This window comes from Callorhinus ursinus, unplaced genomic scaffold, assembly GCF_003265705.2.
Source record: "Callorhinus ursinus isolate GAN/ISIS: 27379988/994484 unplaced genomic scaffold, GSC_fseal_2.0 scaffold15, whole genome shotgun sequence".
In the NCBI taxonomy this organism is placed as follows: Eukaryota; Metazoa; Chordata; class Mammalia; order Carnivora; family Otariidae; genus Callorhinus; species Callorhinus ursinus.
The window spans coordinates 45663121-45682121 of NW_027397077.1; the positions used below are offsets into that span (position 1 = coordinate 45663121).

Below are 19001 nucleotides of genomic sequence, written 5' to 3' on the forward strand. Positions count from 1 at the left end.
ATCCCATTCAAACTGCAGACAAGCCTGACTCAACAGTAAAGAAACATTGTTTCTCTCCCAACACCAGGTGCTGAGGGAGGGCAAGCCCAGGGCCCTGTCAGGGTCTCTCTTCAGGCTGTTTTCCTCTTTCCTCTGGCTCTATCCGCTTGCCTCCCCCTCAAATTGGTAACAAGAGGGGTGCTTACCCCCTCAGGTTCAGAGGTCACAGCCCTCCCTGCAGGAGAAACCCTCCCAGGAGACCTCCCTTCACATCTCCCTGGCCAGATCTGGGTCACCAGCCACTGGCAGGGAAAGGGCAGCCTCTGGGCAGAATGGACTGGGGGACAAGGCCTGGGAGAGTGGCCCACACAGAACAGGTCTGGAGGGAGGCACCAGCCCCACCCATCTTCTCAATAAGGAAGCCAGCCTGCCCCTTTCCTGTCCTACCAGGAGTGTTTGAGTCGTGTTCCCGTCACTTGCCAACAGGGCCCTGCCTAAGACACCAAGCATAGGAGATCTGGTGTGGCTCTGGGTTGAGAAACTGAGGCTGGAGTAAGAGAGGTGAAGTCACACCCAAAAAGGCAAATGCCTTGATTTCACTCATGTGTGGAATCTAAAAACTGAATGAACAAACAAACCAGCAAACAGGAGTGGACTCATAAATACACAGAACAAACTGGTGGTTTGGGTAGAGGGGAGGTAGGTGGAAAAACAAAGCAACTGAGGCTGGAGGGGTGACAAAGGTGAGGCTGCAGTCTACTCTCTGCCACACAGGGCACTTCAGATTTCCTCCTGGAGACAGGGGCCCCGCCGGCGGAGAAGTGGGACACAGCATGGCTCTGCAAAGCCCTTGCTGTCCATCCACCCATCAGTGGGGGAGGGCACCTGAGCCAGGGAGGGCCACAGTCCCAGTGGGAGACAGGGGAGGCTGGAGGGCAAGGGCCTGATGGCAGAGACCCCCCCTGTGGCAGGACACCAAGTGAAAGGGGATCGGACCATAGGCACCTCCTGATCAATGCCTGCCTCTGCCTCCCCATCCTTGCCCCGGCTTTTCCAAAACACTCCTCATTTCCTTCACTCCCCTTTGTCCTTCCCTATGCTTTGTCAGCTCTACGCCCCTGGCACATGTGACACCCAGGTACAGAGAATGGACTCCCAGGAGTTTCCACCCCAAAGCCAACCACCATGAAAACAGCAAATTCAGAGAAGGCCTTCCTTCCTCACAGATCTTCTGAAACAGGAAATTATTAAGGATGAAGACCAGGCTTTACATTTTTGATAAGAGACACAGAAGCAGAAGCAGCTGTCTTCAGAGTGGGTCTGCACAGGTGGCTCCAGAAATCCAGGTCTGTAGCCCTGGGCCCCAACATATAACCATTCCCTGAAAATGTGCCAGTACTGGGACACAGGACTATCTCTGGCGCTACTCACTGGGCAAGCATCAAGATGCGAGCCTCAAAAAGAAGACAGCCAGGGCGGCAAGCTGCCAGCGGTCCAGTTCCAGGCTTCTCCATCTGGACCCATGAGCTGGGGGAGCAGCCACTCCAAACCCAGCCCTCTGGCCGTTCATTATCTACCCGGAATCAAAATCCTACTGCAAAACAAAGAGCTTATTTGCTTTATTGGGTTTTCCCTACTGCTTTGTTCATCAGACAGTTTCTGGGGCCTCATCTGGGCCTCCCCCTAGGACGGGTGCAAAGGGCACAGAGATTGAGAAGACCCAGCCTCTGCCCTCCAGGAGATGAGCTTGGTGGGAGACGCAGGCAGAGACAGACAGAGAGATACACACAGTGCCAGGCAGTGCCTAAGTGCTGACCCAGAGCACCCCTGCGAGGGAGCAGCTAACTAGCCAGAGGGCACACAGGGATTCCAGAGGGAAGAGGTCCTGTGCTCCAGGGTAGGGGCACCGCCCACCAAGGCTTCCAGGTGAAAAACAAGGATAAGGGGAGGACGGTTGCTAGGAGTGGGGGAAGGGCAGGGCGGGCAGAGGTACGGCTGTGGGCTTGTTAGGGCGAGAAAATTCATATTTTCAGATGTCACAGCTTTCTCTCACCTTGTGATCAGCGCCCAAGGGTGGAAGCAAAAGTAAGAATAACAATGCCTAGTGGTATTTAAGACTTTTTTTTTTCCCTTTCTGGGGGTTTTTACAAGAAAAAAAATAAATCTGAATATGGACCTAATTTGGAGGAATATGCTACGAAATTTTGAACTTTTCTCGAACAGGTTTACCAACTAAATAGGCATCTATTTAGATGTTTGTCACCATCATCAGAAAACAAACATGCATTCACAGTGGACACTGTGGGCTGTGAAGCATATTTCCATTTCAAGAACGCATTTAGCAGCCCTGAGAAGAAGAGTTTCCTTATAACCTGGGAGGTGCCCTGCCATTTACTACTTCTGTACCCCACAAGAGAAATCCCCACAGGAAAGGAAAGGAATACTGAATGGCAACAATATAGTAGACAAGAGTTATCAGCTAAAACCCATGTCCCTCCATAGTGCTGGGAACCTTCTGTCCGCCATTCTTAGTGGTCCGCACACCACAGTGCCCCTCTTCCGGAGGCCCTGGACCACGGTGAGGCTTCAATTTGGGATGAATTAGTGAGATACAGAGAAGCCGAGAACTTGCCTCTCAACTCCCAGACCTCTCTCTCTCTTTCTCCATGGTCTGTGGCTCTTGACAGTTTCTGACGTGACAACCCCGATAGCCAACTGCTATTGGAAACATCACTATCCTGAAATCCCCAGATCAGATGTGACCGGAGGGATTTCTCGGGCTGAGGACCGGGAGAACCAAAAGCCTGAGAAGGAGGCTGGCGAATCTCAGGATGTCTGGTGTTTACGCCATTCTGGGATCTAAATGGGATTTGGTTTTTCTCCTCCAGTCCCGTTCCCCCAACATTTCCTCTATCGGCTAATGGGCCCCAGCTGGGAACGGACACAGGCAGCAGAGACAGGGGCCAGGGTCTGACTGGCTCCGGCGGGCCAGCCCTGGCCAGGAGGGGAATGTGACTGTTTATTTGGAATGGCTGTGCCCTGCCTCTGAGGGAGTTCAAGCGGTCAGATGTGTCCAAGTTGATTAGTGAAATCTGACAGGGATGTCACCAGGTTTGGGAGGAGGGCCATCTAGTTTAAAGCCGCCACCCTGCAATGTCCCCAGTGCCCGATAGGCACCGGTCACCAATTATGGTTAGTGGAAAGCGAGGGCAAGAGAAGGTCAAGAGCTCTGGACCTCAGGAGCTTCTGAAATGTGTTTTTATAGGCTCTGTGGCCCAGGAGAGGCCTCAGTGGAACGCCCAGCTCACCTACAAAGCTGCTCTGGAGGTGGGAGGGTCCTGCCCCAGAGAGGAAAGGCCACTGGCCCTGGCATCCCTTTGGGGGCTCTGGGGGCAGGGGATATAGTAGACACAGCCTGGTCTTTGGAGCCAGAGGAATGACTTCAAATGCTGGCTCTGCTATCTGGTTGCTTAGCAGGCCTGGGCCTAGGTTTTCTCGCCTACCGGGGTACTTACAGGAAAGGAAGGAAGCAACAGAGCTGGCCACCAGTACGTAGCAGTCCTACTCTACCATTAACCTGTACTGCCGATGTGCGAGCAGCTTACGTCACCCTCACGGCACACCGGCCGTCCCTCGAGACAAAGCCAAAGCTCAGGGGAGTGAAGAGGCCTGCCCACAACTGCAAAGGACTTGAGGCATGTTCTGACTTCAGTCCTTTCCATCCAAAATCCACATTCATTTCCTAGGGCTGCCCTAACCAATGACCAAACTTGGTAGCGTTAAACAGAAATGTATTCTCTCGAAGTTCCGCTGGCCAGAAGTCCAAAATCAATGTGTCAGCAGGGTTGGTCCCCTCTGGAGTCTCTGAGAACGAACTCCTTCCCTACCTCTCTCCTAGCATCTGGTGGCTCCAGGCAGCCACTGGCATTCCTCGGGCTGGGGCCACATATGCCCTCCCTCTGTGAATCTGTGTCACTGGACACACACCAATGAATAAAGAACCTACCCTAATCAGAATGACTTCATTTTGAGATCCCTACCTTAATTACATCCACAAAGACTCTTATTCCAAAGGTCATTTCTGAGCTTCTAGGTGGACACGGCTTTTGTGGGCCACAATTCTACCCACTACAGTTCACCCTCAAGTCCCCAAAACTTCATTCACATCCATCCCATGTGCAAAATACTTTCACCACATCCCAACATCTCCAATTTCTCACCCCATTATAGCATACTGTAAGTGCAAAATCTCATCTAAGTATCATCAGATCAAAAATATCATTTAACCCATCTAATCAGGCACAGGTATGACCCATCCTGGGGCCAAATGCCTCTCCACCTGTGGATGTGTGAAACTCAAAAACAAGTTTTCTGCTTTAAAATATAGACACGGGGAGGAGGGAGGGGGTGCGCGCCTGGGTGGCTCAGTCGGTTAAGTATCTGCCTTCGGCTCAGGTGATGATCCCAGGGTCCTGGGATCAAGCCCCACGTGGGGCTCCCTGCTCAGCAGGAAGCCTGCTTCTCCCTCTCCCTCCCACTTGTGCTCTCTCTCTCAAATAAAGAAATAAAATCTTTTAAAAAAACTAAAATAGAGGCACAGAGAAAAAATGAAGGGAACACATAAGTCACTGGACTCAAGCAAATTTGAAATCTGAAATCCAACAGAGCAACTTCCATTAGCTTTCCTGGCCTGAAAATGACCCTCTGTGGCTCGGTCCTCCACCCCCTGGGCCCACAGGCTTCACTGGCCCCTGCCTCTGGGCTCGCCTCCCTGGCTTCTGTCTGTGTCCATGGCTCTGCCCCTAGAGTTATTCTCCCTCTTGCTTGAAAGATAACATGAGTTAGCTGAGTAATTCTATCAGTCCATTTCCAACAATTAGAATACCAGAAGTCCAACTGCTTTTTTTTTTTTTAAACATTTCGTCGGGTTTGTCCCTTTCAGCCCAGGTTGGCAGTGTTTTTGCTGATACAATATTCTCAAAAACCTTGTGGGTCTCTCATGTATGTCAAGGGGATCTCCAATATTAAACAAGAGGGTTCTCCACAGATCCTTCCTGGAGAAGCCCGTCTCTAGTCCTGGTTTCTGCTGAGATGTTTGACTGGATCCATGAGTCACATCCCTAACCTCCACAGCAAGGGCTGTCCAGCATCACCGTTTGCCCTTCTCCAGAGCGTGCTTTCTCAAAGTGAATTTCCTACTTTTAGCATCACTTGGAATCTGGAAAGGCTGAGAATCTCCCAAATCATCAAGTACAGTTACCTTAGTTCCACCTTCAATTCACTCCTTTCATCTCACATTTAACTATAAGCAGCAATGGAGAAAGCAGGCTGCACTTTCTACACTTTGACTGGAAAATTCCTCAGTCACATATTTAAGTTCACTACTTATAGTTATGCTTTCCCTGCCTAGTAAATTAGAGAATAACACAGCACTAGAGAGTTAAAAGGCAGGGTGGGGGAAATGGGTGAACAAAAGCAAGAAGAGAATTAAATTTATATTTGCCAAGCACCTTCCATGTGCCCAAGTACTACAGATCAGTAATGGGACCCTGATAGGCAAGTTCCATCTTTATAAGGATGAAAAGAGTAGCCAAAGGGGTGCCTGGGTGGCTCAGTTGGTTAAGCGTCTGCCTTCAGCTCAGGTCATGATTCCGGGGTCATGGGATCGAGCCCTGCATCAGGCTCCCTGCTCGGTGAGAAGCCTGCTTCTCCCTCTCCCACTCCCCCTGCTTGTGTTCCCTCTCTCGCTGTCTCTCTCTCTGTCAAATAAATAAATAAAATCTTAAAAAAAAAAAAAAAGAAAAGAGTGGCCGAAGACCTCAGAACATGTCCCCACTCAAACATCCCTGTCTGCTTAATGTGGCTGACTCTTTCTGCCTCGGCCCTCCCCCATCCTATACTTTGGTTAAGCATGGTGGCCACTGATGTTATCATCAAACACCTTTTCCTCCCTCAGGTACTGCACTTCAAAGTCTATGTCCCATAGCAAACTCTTCTGACACCACCTTCCTGCTCCCGGCTGCTCTCCCAGGCTGCAAACATGTCCTCTCCCAAGCCAGAAGGGATACTGGATGAGGGTGGCCCCCCGGGATCTGCTTCAGGGAGCACCCAGAAGGCAAAGAAATTTACCATTTGATTCATTCTCTGTTCCAGCTGAGAATTAACACACAGCACTATAATAATCTTAACTTTGTTAAATATAAGTTTGGTTTATTTTCCTAATTTTGTGCTTTATTTTTTTAAGATTTACACTTTTAGTCCCTGGCGCAACATGGATTTGATTTAAGTGGTGTTTATCCAGGACTAATGGTCTTCAGAGGAGAATCTACAACAGCCAGTAGAGGAGCGGATTCTGATCCTAGGACTCGGGTCCTATGTCAGGGGAGGCCCTGACACTCAGAAGGGCAGGGCTTCATCCTTCAACTCTTGCTGCCACCCCAGGAAGCCCTGCAACCTGGCCAGTCTCAGGCCTATAGGGGAAGCTTTTCTTGTGATTGGTCCTCCCTGGTCAGGAGACTCTTCCCTAATAACTCCAGCCCGGCAGAAGGAAGCAACAATCACAGCACCATAAAATGAGTGGAGCGGGGTGATTGAAACCTGAGATCTCCTTTACCTGGGGAAGCCCTGGTCATTCCTCTCATCCCTGAAATGCCCCTTTCCTACATCCTCCCAGGCTATCCTAGACCAGGAAGGGCCAACACAAGGTACACGTACCCTTGCCCTCTCCTTGTTCAGGGCAGCCACTGTTATCATGGTTCTCCCCCACAGTGTGATAGTGTATTTTATGTGTCAACTAGGCTGAGCCACTGTACTGACAGCTTTGGTCGAGCATTATTCTGGATATTTCTGTGAGGGTATTTTCTGGATGAGATTAACATTAAGAGGAGCAGACTTTGAGTAAAGCAGAATACTCTCCATAATGTGGGTGGACCCCATCCAATCAGTTAAAGGCCTGAAGAGGAAGACTGACCTCCTTGGAAGAAGAAGACATTCTGCCAGCCAACAGCCTTCAGACTTGAACTGCAACTCTTCCCTGGGTCTCCATTTTGCTGGCCTATCCTGTGGATTTTGGACCTGCTGGGCCTCATAATCATGTGAGCCAATTCCTTAAAATACACCCCTTTCTCTCTGTATACATATATACACATGTCTTTTTAGTTCTGTTTTTGAGGAGGACCCTAATACATTTAGTGAGCCAGACAGTCTTAGCATCTGTCTCAACACAGCTCTCGAGGGAGAACTCCCAGTTAGCAGGCAAACCGAGTTCACTGACTTAGGGCTGTGAGTGCATCTTAGTACACGGGGCCAAGTGCAAGGTTCCATGTCCCTGCACTCCAGGTTCCTTTGAGAACTAGACAGCCACCCCGGACCCCAGATTTCTTCTTAGGATCTGCCTGGTTCTAACGAGCCCTTATTGCCCACCCTTTATTACCCCTGAAGAGAAGGGTGGTCAAGGAGCCTCTGTTTCTTCCCCAGTAAACTAAAACCACAAGAAAAGCCCACTGAAGATGGGAACTATCAAGGTCACTAAAAGAGCTTTCAGATCAGAGCCAGGCCAGTGATTACCAGAGGTGGGGGCAATAGGGAGACACGCAGCTGCCCACAGGTCTTCCAAGGGATAACATGGTATCTACTAGTGGTCACTACCAGTATAAAACTCATCTGGATATCCTCCAGATTGTATGACTCTGAGCGACACAAGATTGTAATTGTGTTTAATTTGAAATTCTTGTGGCGAGGCAAAAAGTACCCAGAAAGAAGTCCACGTATACTTGCCAGCCTGAGGTATGAGCTTGTAGAAAGGGAGTGTACACCCTGCACCCTCACTTGTTGACCATGTGATCCTGAGCCCACTACACCTTCTAGAGCTTCCATTTCTTCATCTACAAAGAACTACTCAGGAGGCTCATCACGGCACATCATGGGCCTCCAATACATGGGTATTGTTATGAGAACTAGGGAGAGTGGTGCTTCTAGAATCCAGGCAGGGTAGGAGAGAAGAGGGAGCAGAGCAGAGCCAGAGGCCAGCCCCAGGGAGCTGGCCCAGCAGGCTCAGCTGCTGGAGAGGCAAAGGAGTCATCCCTCTCCCTCGCCACTAGACAGACAAACAAAAACGAAGGACAAGGTAAGACTGACCTTGAGGGCAGGAATCTCCACACTGTCGCCGAGGCTGATGGAGCCTGAGAGGATGGTCCCTGTCATCACAGTGCCTTGGCCTTTGATGGAGAAACAGTGGTCCACAGACATGAGGAGTGGTCCCGAGGGGTCTCTTGTCGGGATGGAAATCTGGGATGTCAGGAGCTAGAAAAGAGACGCCACACGCTGGTGCCACACACTGTCGGGGAGGGGAGCTGAACCGGGCAGGGCGGAGCAGGGCAGAAGGTGCGCCCAGTCCCTGGGCAAGCTGGCCCCGCTCGGAAGCGGACGGCTCCCTGATGGCAGCCCAGACTGCCGCCATGCCCTTGGCTCCTCTGGGTTCGAAGGAAAAGGGCACCTGGAGAAGCCTCCTCTCTCCTCTCGCTGGGGTAACCAACGGCCTCCCAAAAGGCCGGCGCCGGGGCCCTCCCCCACAGTGCAGCAGAGCCAGCCTGCTGCGCGACAGCCTGGGGCACATCGACTGGACCTCACCGGCCTTCCCAGCCTTCTGAGCCCGCAGGATTTAAGATGTGTCATCGTCTAGCCCCTAGCTACTGGGGAAGCCTCATCCCCCTCCACGTGCCCTCTCACAGCAGGCACCAGCCACTGGCAGGCCCTGCAAGCTCACCAGCCAGCTTCGCCTCCCCTTCTCCGGGGAGACACTGCCCCTGGGAAGGCTTCTCGGCCCCCTCTGCACGGCTGCGCTCCCCGCCCCCATCCCCCGTTAACACGCTGTTGTGAGCATTTGCTTGTTTGTCTCTCTCCTAGGGCCTGAGTCCTTCCAAGTACCTCCAGCAGCTGGCACGGGGCCTGAGAAGCACAGGGGCCCGAAGGCCCCGGGTGAGCAGGGCTGCGGCTGTGTATGGCGGGGCGGGAGGGGGTGAGGTGGCAGCTCCAAGCCCAGGCAGAGCCGGGGGACCACCTAATGTCTGCCAAGGGCCAGTGTTGCCCCCTCAGTCTGCAGGGCTGCTGCTTCTGCTCCTCCGACACTTTCCGCGCGCTTCAGCCGCAACCGGCCCGTTTTCCTCATGCTGTCTACGTGCTTGCGGATGTCAGAGCTAATTCCCAATAAACAAAGGAAAGTAAAGACTGCATTATTCCTTCTATTTGGCTGCTTTCGGATTTCGTTAGCAAAGAGGCTGTCAAAAAGTATTTGGTAGTGAATGTTCCAAACTCTCAGCCTTGTGATAACAATTCTTCTGGAAAAAAGACTAAAGATTCAAAACAGGCTTGGCCTGGGATTTATGCAGAGGCTTCTTAAAGGAATACACAAACATCTTTTATAGCAGCATTTGCGAATTTTGCTTTAATAAAAACAACTGTCCAAGGCTCCCAGACCACTGCTCTCTGAAGCAAATGAAAAAGTAACAAAAGCCTCAGCCAGAAAAGGTTTGCTTTGCCAAGTCAGTTGCAGCAGCACCATGCAATCATAGAAACGGTGGAAGTGCACATGATCGCATCTGTTCTTGGCTCTGTGGGTCCAGGTGCAGGGGGATCCCAAAGACACCCCAACTGATCTGGGACTGGATGCCAGCTCCACCACATACTTGCTGTGAGACCTTAGGCAAATTACTTAATTTCTCTGAACCTCAGACTCTTCCCTGGTTAAGACGGGGATAAATAATGTAAGCCCCCCAGCGCCACTGTGAAAGTCCATGACCACTGTGAGAGGTGTGTAAAGAACACTACAGCTCCTGGTATGTGATAAGCACTGTCGCTGTCATAGTAAACTCTGATATAGCACCCTTCTGAGCACAGGACACGTATTAACCTCATCTAACCTGCACGCCAACTCCACAGCTAGTGTTCTTTTCCCAACTTTACAACTGAGGGAACAGAGGCAAGAGAGAGCAGGTCACGTGCCTAAGGCCACACAGAGAGCAGGTGGTGGGCCCAGTGTCCAGCCCCAGAGTCACCACTCCACCCTTCCGACTGAGGGACACTGTGGTCACTGCCATCCTCACAGCAGCATCACCACCACCCCACCACACCCACCCTGTCCTCTGGCTGCCCTGGGCACCCCGTGGTGGCTGGGCTGCCTCCCTGCTTCTACTACCACTGAGCCTGGAGGAAAAGCCCGTGCCTCAGAAGTGCCATTATTTAGTGGAGACCACGAGGCCCTGAGCAGCACTGCCCTGCTGCTGGGCCCGTCTCCATCAGCCAGTGGGACACACTGGGGGACTGGCACAGTCTGAAGGCCTGGAATGGAAGACATGGCTTGGAGCCCCAGGAAGCAGGAGCTGCTCTGAGTGGAGATATTTGACAAGAGAAAGGAGAAAGAATGACTTACAAGGGTGTGGACAGCTCGGTAGGACCTTGGGCTAGAGACTGAAGCCTCTGCTTCTGTTTTGGTTTAACTCTTTGGAGGGAAGTGAGGAAGGGTACACTAAGGTATGCATGTGCCTGGGGGGGGTGGTAGTTAAAGGAACAGCTCAGACTTTTTTGCTGGGGTGCCTCCCCCTTCTCTCCCTCTCAGACTGAGCAGGATACAAGGGGCCTGAGTGGGGCCGGGGCCAGAGGCCAGCCTGGATTCAAGCAGACAGTACCTCAATGAGCTCTGAGATGCCCTGTGGAGCTTCTGTTTCAGGGGCCTCTGGCCCCCCAGGCTTGGCCGCCACGGGTATAATCGGTGCACCTCGGAACCTGAAATGGAAAAACAAGCCCTACCAAGTTACAGAGATCATCAGCATGGATGAGCAGCAGATGAGGAAACGGAGGCCCCACAGGGAAACCCTTAGGTTGAATGATAAAAGTTAAAAGGATGCTCCTAGGTTTTAACCTCCACTTTCACAACCCACTCTGAGGAGGCAGCAGTGAGCCCTAGCTCCCAGGACTCTGAATAAAAGACCCCCTTGAAGAAGACCAGTAAATACATCCCAGCCTCCTGCACAGACTCAGGAAATACTGGTTTATCAAAAAATCCCTGAAGGGGCGCCTTCAGTCTTTAAGCGTCTGCCTTCAGCTCAGGTCATGATCCCAGGGTCCTGCAATTGAGCCCCACATTGGGCCCCCTGCTCAGCGGGGAGCCTGCTTCTCCCTCTCCCTCTGCCTGCTGCTCCCCCTGCTTGTGCTCTCTCTCTGTGTCAAATAAATAAATAAAATCTTAAAAAAAAAAAAAAAGTCCTTGAAGATGCACCTGGAAACATACTTCCACCACCCCAGTGTCTAATGGAGGGTATTCTGACCTGGACCCTCCTGAAGAGCTCCTCCTTCTTTAAGAAGACATTCTTCTTCTTCTTCTTTTTTTTTTTTTTAAAGATTTACTTATTTTTTGAGAGAGCACAAGCAGGAAGAGGGGCAGAGGGAGAGAGAATCTTCAAACAGACTCCCTGCTGATCATGGAGCCAGATGCAAGGCTCAATCCCAGGACCCTGAGATCATGACCTGAGCCAAAACCAAGAGTCTGTTGCTTAGCCAGTAGAGCCACCCAAGTGCCCCAGAAGAGATTATTACGATGAGTATACATTTATTTTTCCACTGATAAAAAATAAAATGGAAAAGAGAAAATATACAACCCATAATCCTATCATGTATCATAAATAATTTTCTGTTGAATGATAGCAATAACAGTGATATAATGGCAAATAAACTAGGAGGATGTGAAATTTTATGTATGCTATAACCAAAATAAAAAAAGATTCCTTGGCAATGCATGGAAAAACCAAGGTTAAAAGAAAGGGCACTCCAATGGCAGGATTTTGGGTTGTATGTTCATCCTCTAAGTGTTAGCAAAGTGTTAGCAATGGCTGAGCCAAGCATATCACCTGGACACCTTCTGTGAAAGCTCTCAGCACCACTATGGGACTGTCACCATTTTATAGATGAGAAATTGAGTCCTAGAGAGGCGAATTAATTTGCTACAAGTCATTTACTATAAATCTCAGAGCCAAACTCTAACCCAGCCCATCTGACTCTAGAACCCAAGGGTCACAGCTTCAATGTTATAATCCTACTGCCCAAGCCTCCTCTTTCATTTATACAGCTGCATAACAGTGTGACACAGAATTTACATGCTTTCCCCCACTAATGTTACTCATTTAGAACATTTTGAATTTTTCACTATTATAAATAACACTGGTAAACATGTTGGTGGACATGACTGGCTTTTTTTTTCCCTTGCTTTGGGATTAATTCATGGGGTATAAATCTAAGACTCAACATACATTGAAAAGTCAGCAAAATGGTGGAAATAGGACAATCAGAAAGCCTTTTCTCCATAAAACCAGTAAGAACACAGGCAAAAAAATCATCAGAAGCAACTTTTTCAGAACTCTAGAAATTAACCAAAGGTTTACAGCAATCTGTGGAATGTTTATTCAAGAAAAATGGCTGAATCTTGGTAAGAATAAAAGAGCTTTGTGGCATTTTAACTTGCCTTATTCCCATCCACTCCTCCCTAACTCTGCAGTAGCCTTAAATAACCAGCATCTGCTATTAGAATGGAAGCCAGCAGCCTGACAGGCACTGAGGGGGCAGAATGGGTCTGAGTTCCATCAAAGCCCCTTTCCTAAAGAATTGTCATTATTTTTCCTTTCCTTCCTTCCTGGAAGACTCCAGTTGCAAAGCTATCTTTATTTTTCCTCAAGGGCATTTGCTGAAAACAATCAGAGGCAATTGTTTAATATCACAGCTGCCTGAGGGAGGATAACAGTTTGGGTACATTGGTTGACCAAACAGCTTAGAAGGAAAAGCTAGGAGCTTCCATGGGAGCTGTGGAAAACTTTCCATGGGAGGTCTGGAGGTTTCCTGGGATTCTAGAAGGCTATCTGCAGGCAAAAGCACTGGTCAGGAAAAACATGAGAAGGCCCTAAGTTCTTACCTCTGGCTGACCTTGAGATTCTATGCAAACAGGAAGTGAAGGCCAAGGCAGAGTTGTCAATTGCCTGCCTGAGCACTGAAAGCGTGCCCCAATATGCACATAGAGATCCTTGGCAAAGATTGGAAGACTTATTGATTCTAGGCATCTAAGGAAAGCTCTAATCAGTAGCTGACCACTAAGCTAACTGAGCAGCGACTTCAGTGGTCACACATGACTTTCAGAATTACTTCACAGAAGTCACTAACCAAATTAAAAACCAATTATGAAAGTGTGGGTGAAGAAGAGAATCTGATGTCCAGAACTGCCACATTATATTATTCTGTAGGTGCAGTTTTCAACAAAGAATCACAATACAACAAAGGAACAAAAGTATGGTCCATACACAAGAAAAAAAGGAGTTAATAAAAATTGTTCCTGAGAAATACCTACTTTTGTCTAGACTTTTGTCTAAAAAGTCTTAAATCAGCTACTTTAAATCTGTTCAAAAAACAAAAGAAACCATTCTAAAGAGCTAAAGGAAAGAATGAAGATAATGTGTCATCAAAGAGGAAATAACAAAAAAGAGATAGAAATTATAAAAAAAAGAAACAAATAGAAATTTTGGATTTGAAAAATACAATAACTAAAATGAAAAATCGGCTAGAGGAGCTTAAATAGCAGATTTGAGCAGGCAGAAGAATCAACAAACTTGAAAATAGATCAACTGGGATTATGAAACCTGAGGAAAACAAAGAAAAAAGAGAGAAGAGAAATGAACACAGCCTCAAAGATGTGAGACATTATCAAGTATATCAACATTATCAAGTATATTGAAAAGTCCAGAAACAAAGGCGAGATGGGGCAGCAAGATCTCAATAAACTTCAAAAACTTCCAAAGTTTTTGAGGATATCTAAAAAGCTTAGCAAATTCCAAGTAGGAAAAACTCAAGAGATGTGACCTACACACATCATAATCAAACTGCCAATGGCCAAAGACAAGGAGAAAGCAGCAAGAGAGAAGAGGCTCGTTCAGCACAAGGCATCCTCAATAAGAGTAACAGCAGATCTCTTCAGAAACCATGACAGCCAATCCCAAATACCTAAAGACAAAAAACAAAACGAAACAAAAGCAAAAAAACCTATTACATAGCAGACACTTGATAAATATTCATTAAATAAATGAATAAATGAACAAGTTAAAAAAAAGAAAAGAAAAAAAGACACCATGGCAGCTAGAAGGTAATGGGATGATATATTCAAAGTGCTGAAAGTTAAAAAAAAAAAAAAGTCAACCAAGACTTGTGTTTCTGGCAAAAAAACATGCTTCAAAAATGAAGGAGGATGTAGAATTACCATATGGCCCAGAAATTTCCTAAGTATAAACCCCCCAAAATGGGAAAATAAGTACTCAAACAAATACATGTACATGTATGTTCAAAACAGTACTAGTCACAAAAGCCAAAAGCTAGAAACAGCCCAAATGTCCATCAATGCTAAGTGAAAAAAGCCAGACACAAGAGATCACATATTGTGTGATTTATATGAAATATCCAGAATAGACAAATCCATAGAGACAGAAAACAGATTGGTGTTCCCAGGGCTGAGAGAACAGGAAGCAGCTGCTAAATGGGTACAGGGTTTCTGAAATCAGATAGTGGTGATGCTTGCATAATTCTGTACACATTAAAAGGGTGAATTTTATGGTATGTGAATTATATCTCAATTAAAAAGAAAAAAACATACATTGAAAGGTTTGCTATTTTTTTCACTACCATAATAATTATCTGTGATGTCTATTTCACTAAACATACATCAAAAGCTCCTTATTTTTTAAGCATACCTCATTTTAATTTGTATTTCCTTAATAAGCCATACAATGTTGAACATCTTACATCTATTTATTTACTAAGTGTACTTTTAGGGAACATTTCCACACTACTTCCAGTTCTGGTCTTTGCTTCCTCCAGTAGGTGCATCCTCACCTTCCCCAGACTCTAAAAACTGCTCTGAAGTGCGTCCCTGTATGTAGTCCAATGTCCAACACAGCAGGAGCGAGAGAAAGGGACAGGGTCAAATACAATGGTACCAGGTGCTGTAGGCTTTGCACTCCTCATCTCATCAACCCCACGAGGTGGCTGTTAATTACTCCTTCTCCGGTTTTACACAAGGGGTCCTAAGTTGGCTAGGGTCTGTCATTTGCTCCAGGTCACACAGCTAATGAGTGGGAGGGCTGTGATTAAAAGCCAACTCTGGGTTTACCATCTACCTGAGAATATCAAGAGAGTTAGAGGCATTCTCAAATCCGTGAGAATTTGGAAAGTGGCTGATCTTCAAAGATCAGGCAACATAACATATTTAAGTCCTATAAACAGATTAATAAAATCCTTGCCCTTTAGTAATTTTAGTTCTCAAACCAATGAAAGAAAGATGATGATAGCTATAATGACAGTATTCAATATCTCATAATTTGCTGTCACTTTCAAATAAAGACATAAATTTACTGGATCCTTAAAACAACCCTTGGAGGTAGGAAGAACAGTTGTTAACATTCCCATAACCTTAGTTGAATACTATGTGAATGGCACTTGGTTAAATGCTTCCATCACCCCATTTAATCCTCATGGTAATGATGTGAGGGATAAAATCAGCATTTTAGAGATGGAGAAACTGAGGCACAGAGAGGTTAAATGGCTGTTAAAGGGTCATATGTGAAGTAAATGGCAGAATATAAGAGCTGTGTTCCAGAGCTCTGTCCTTCCCATCTATGCTGTACATCCCAACAATGACCTCTACAAAAGCCAAAAGGCTCCCTCCCCCAGGAATGACTACTGTGTTGGATGTCACAACTGCTCCTTTGAAACATAAGAATAGAAGATGGAGCCCAGTGCCCCCCACACACACACTGAGACAGGACTGGGTTGCTCTGCTCCAACCCCTCCTGCCTCTATTTCAGTGTTACCTTCACACAGGTCACTGGTCCTATATCCTCTTCCCAAGGTTTGTCAAATCGGCATACCACCTAAGTAAGCTATTATTTCTCAAGGTTTTTCCTTTAAAACAATTTACATTCTTACTTAAAAACACTTATTGAAAAACATGATTCTATATTATTATCTAAATGGAAGACCAGTATCATTTGCCACAAAGAAAAGATATAGGAGAGGCCCTCCCACCACCAGCCTCTACAAGGACAGCCATTGGCCGACGGTCTCCACTCCCTCTGCTCTGCAAAACCTGTGCCTAAAGCCTGGTGTACACTAAATGCCCACGCCCAGGAGACGGCTTGAGGCTTGCAGCCATGCTTGAGAGTCTAGTATACCCCATACGTTTGCTTTCACCAAATGACTTTTAAGCTGAACAGGAGGCACAATGGTTATGGCATAAACCTGGTAATGCCAGTTGTGTTACTTTAATTCAATTTAGTATCATAAAACAGTGTGATAATAACTATTTCTATGAGAACTAAGTTGAATTATCTAGAAAGATGCAATACAGAAAAATCTCTTTAAAATCTGGTGATAAATTAGGTATGAATAAGAAAATCATAAAATCATAAAAGACTTCAGGGGGTGGGGGCCTGGGTGGCTCAGTTGGTTAAGCCTCCAACTCTTGGTTTCTGCTCAGGTCATGATCTCAGGGTCGTGAGATGGAGCCCCGTGTTGGGCTCCACGCTCAGCAGGGAGTCTGTTTGAGATTTTTCTCCCTCTCCCCCTCTCCCTGCTCTTTCTCTCTCTCTCTCTCCAAATAAATAAATAAATCTTTAAAAAAAAATAAAGACTTCAGGGGAGGTTGTGCAAACAGAAAAGTTCTCCACTCACACTGCTGAGCAAATTGTGCTTCCCATTAAGGAGACCAAAACTGTAGACAGTGCATTTGGGATGGTTTATATGTAAAAGAACTCAGAGCACCAGTCAGTGGGCTCAAACTAGAAGAAAAGACGGGCCGGGCAGAACACTTTCCAGCAAGTGACAGATGTAATAAGGTCATGAGCTCCTGTGGCAAGTACCTTGGCTGAGGCGAGCCATCTGATGCTCAGACATAACAGAACCAAAGCCATTTGCTGAGGCTTTCTCCAGGAAATTTAACTGGCGAACATCTCTAACACGCTGGTAGAACTATTCTAACTTGTAAGATGCTATCAAGAGAAGCAATCTCTCTCTCACGCGCACTCTCTCTCTCTCTCTCTCTCTCTCACACACACACACACACACACACACACACACACACACACACACAGGCACTAAGCATGCCGCACCTGGGGAGAAAAAAAGCCAAAGTGACGACTGCAGCTGCCTAAGGTCCTGCAGCTGGGACTTGCAAATTACAACTTTTTAATACTGGCAAAGCAACAAACCCTAGAGCTTTTAAAAACATAAATTCTGACCAAGAAGAACATCCAGAATATAGCTTGCTTTACTGAATTCAGACCAAAAGAATTAATGGTAACATATGAATCAGGAGTGCTAATTTATGTAAAATTGAAATGACAGGTGATGCAGAAATCATACCTGCCCAAACAAAACAGCAAGAAGGAGAGGAGGTAAGCCTGAATTCAGAATGCAAAACTGCTCACATAGCCAAGGTGCCCCACATGAGCCTGGATGAACTGCCGACAGTGCAGTGTTAATGAGGAAGGGGAGGCACGACACTGAGAACCTAGTATGTTCCCCCGGAGCAACTTACATTATTGATATTATTAACTAAGGATGCATGTATGTGTTGTAAGTTAAAATATTATTTAAGGTCTGAATGTGTCATTTTTTATAATTCCCTGCTTTTAAGCAACTTTTGATTAATCAACTACAGTTCCCTTCAGAGGACAAGAAATCTACTACTGTGGCTACAAAAATAAATAGAAAGAAAGCAAAAGAAGGCTATTAAATCCTAGCTAGATACTATTCCCTGCTGAAGGTTCTGAGCCTTGTTAAAACGCTAGGGAAATGCTGAAGACATAGTAGGACCAGGCTGAGACATTTTCCTGAACTTAAGAGAAGAGATTTAAAATAACTGAAAAAGAATTCACTTTCTCAGATGACTCCATGCCTTTCTTCTAATTTTTTATAGTGGTAAAATACACATAACAAAAAAATTACCATCTTAACCATATGTAAGTGTATAGTTCAGTGGTATAAAATACATTCACGATGTTGTGCAGCCATCACCACCATCCAACTCCAAAGCTCTTTTTTTTTTAAGGATTTATTTATTTATTAGAGAGAGAGAGAGTGCAGCAGGGGGCAGAGGGAGAGAGAGAATCTCAAGCAGGCTCCCCATTGAGTGCAGAGCCTGATGCGGGGCTTGATCTCATGACTCCGAGATCATGCATGACCTGAGCTGAAATCAAGAGTGGGACGCTTAACCAACTGAGCCACCCAGGTGCCCCCTAGAGTTCTTCTTATAAAAACTCCATACCCATTAAACAGCAACTCCCCATTCCCCCAGCCCTTAGCTCCTGGCAACACTACTCTGGTTCTAGGATTCTGAATATCTCACATAAATCAAATAATACAGTATTTGCTTTCTTGTAACTGCCTTACTTCACATAGCAAAATGTCCTTAAGGTTCATCTATGTTGTAGCATGTATCAAAATCTCCTTCATTTTTAAGGCTAAATAATGTTCCATGGGGAGTATAGGTACCACACTTTGCTTATTCATTCATCCATCAATGGACACCTGGATTGCTTCCACCTTTTGGCTATCATGAATAATATTATTATGAACATGGGTGTACAAATATCTCTTGGGACTCCGCTTTCAATTCTTTTGGATATATATACCCAGAAGTAGAATTGCTGCATGGTAATTCTATTTTTAAATTTTTTTAAGTTTTTACTTAAATTCCACTTAGTTAACATAACTATTCCTAATTTTTTGAGGAACCCCCATACCATTATCCATGTCAGCTGTGCCACTTTACATTTCCACTAACACTGCATAAAAGCTCCAATTATCCACATTTCGCCAACACTTATTTTCTTGTTTTTTGACAACAGCCATCCAAATGGATATGAGGTGGTATCTCACTGCAGTTTTTATTTGCATTTCCCTAATGACTGGTGATGTGCGGCATTTTTTCATGTATTATT

General features: G+C 46.5%; 1 protein-coding gene across 2 annotated transcripts in view; it reads right to left on the reverse strand.

Moving 5' to 3' along the window:
• The window catches only part of EEFSEC (eukaryotic elongation factor, selenocysteine-tRNA specific), a 257514-nt gene that overhangs the window by 121388 nt on the left and 117125 nt on the right, over window positions 1-19001 (reverse strand). For both annotated transcript variants that reach the window (XM_025885449.2, XM_025885451.2), the window contains exons 3-4: window positions 10662-10758; window positions 8116-8280 (exon numbers count right to left, since the gene is read on the reverse strand). In XM_025885449.2, coding sequence (XP_025741234.1) covers window positions 8116-8280; window positions 10662-10758 — 262 coding nt within the window. The remainder of the gene's footprint in view (window positions 1-8115; window positions 8281-10661; window positions 10759-19001) is intronic.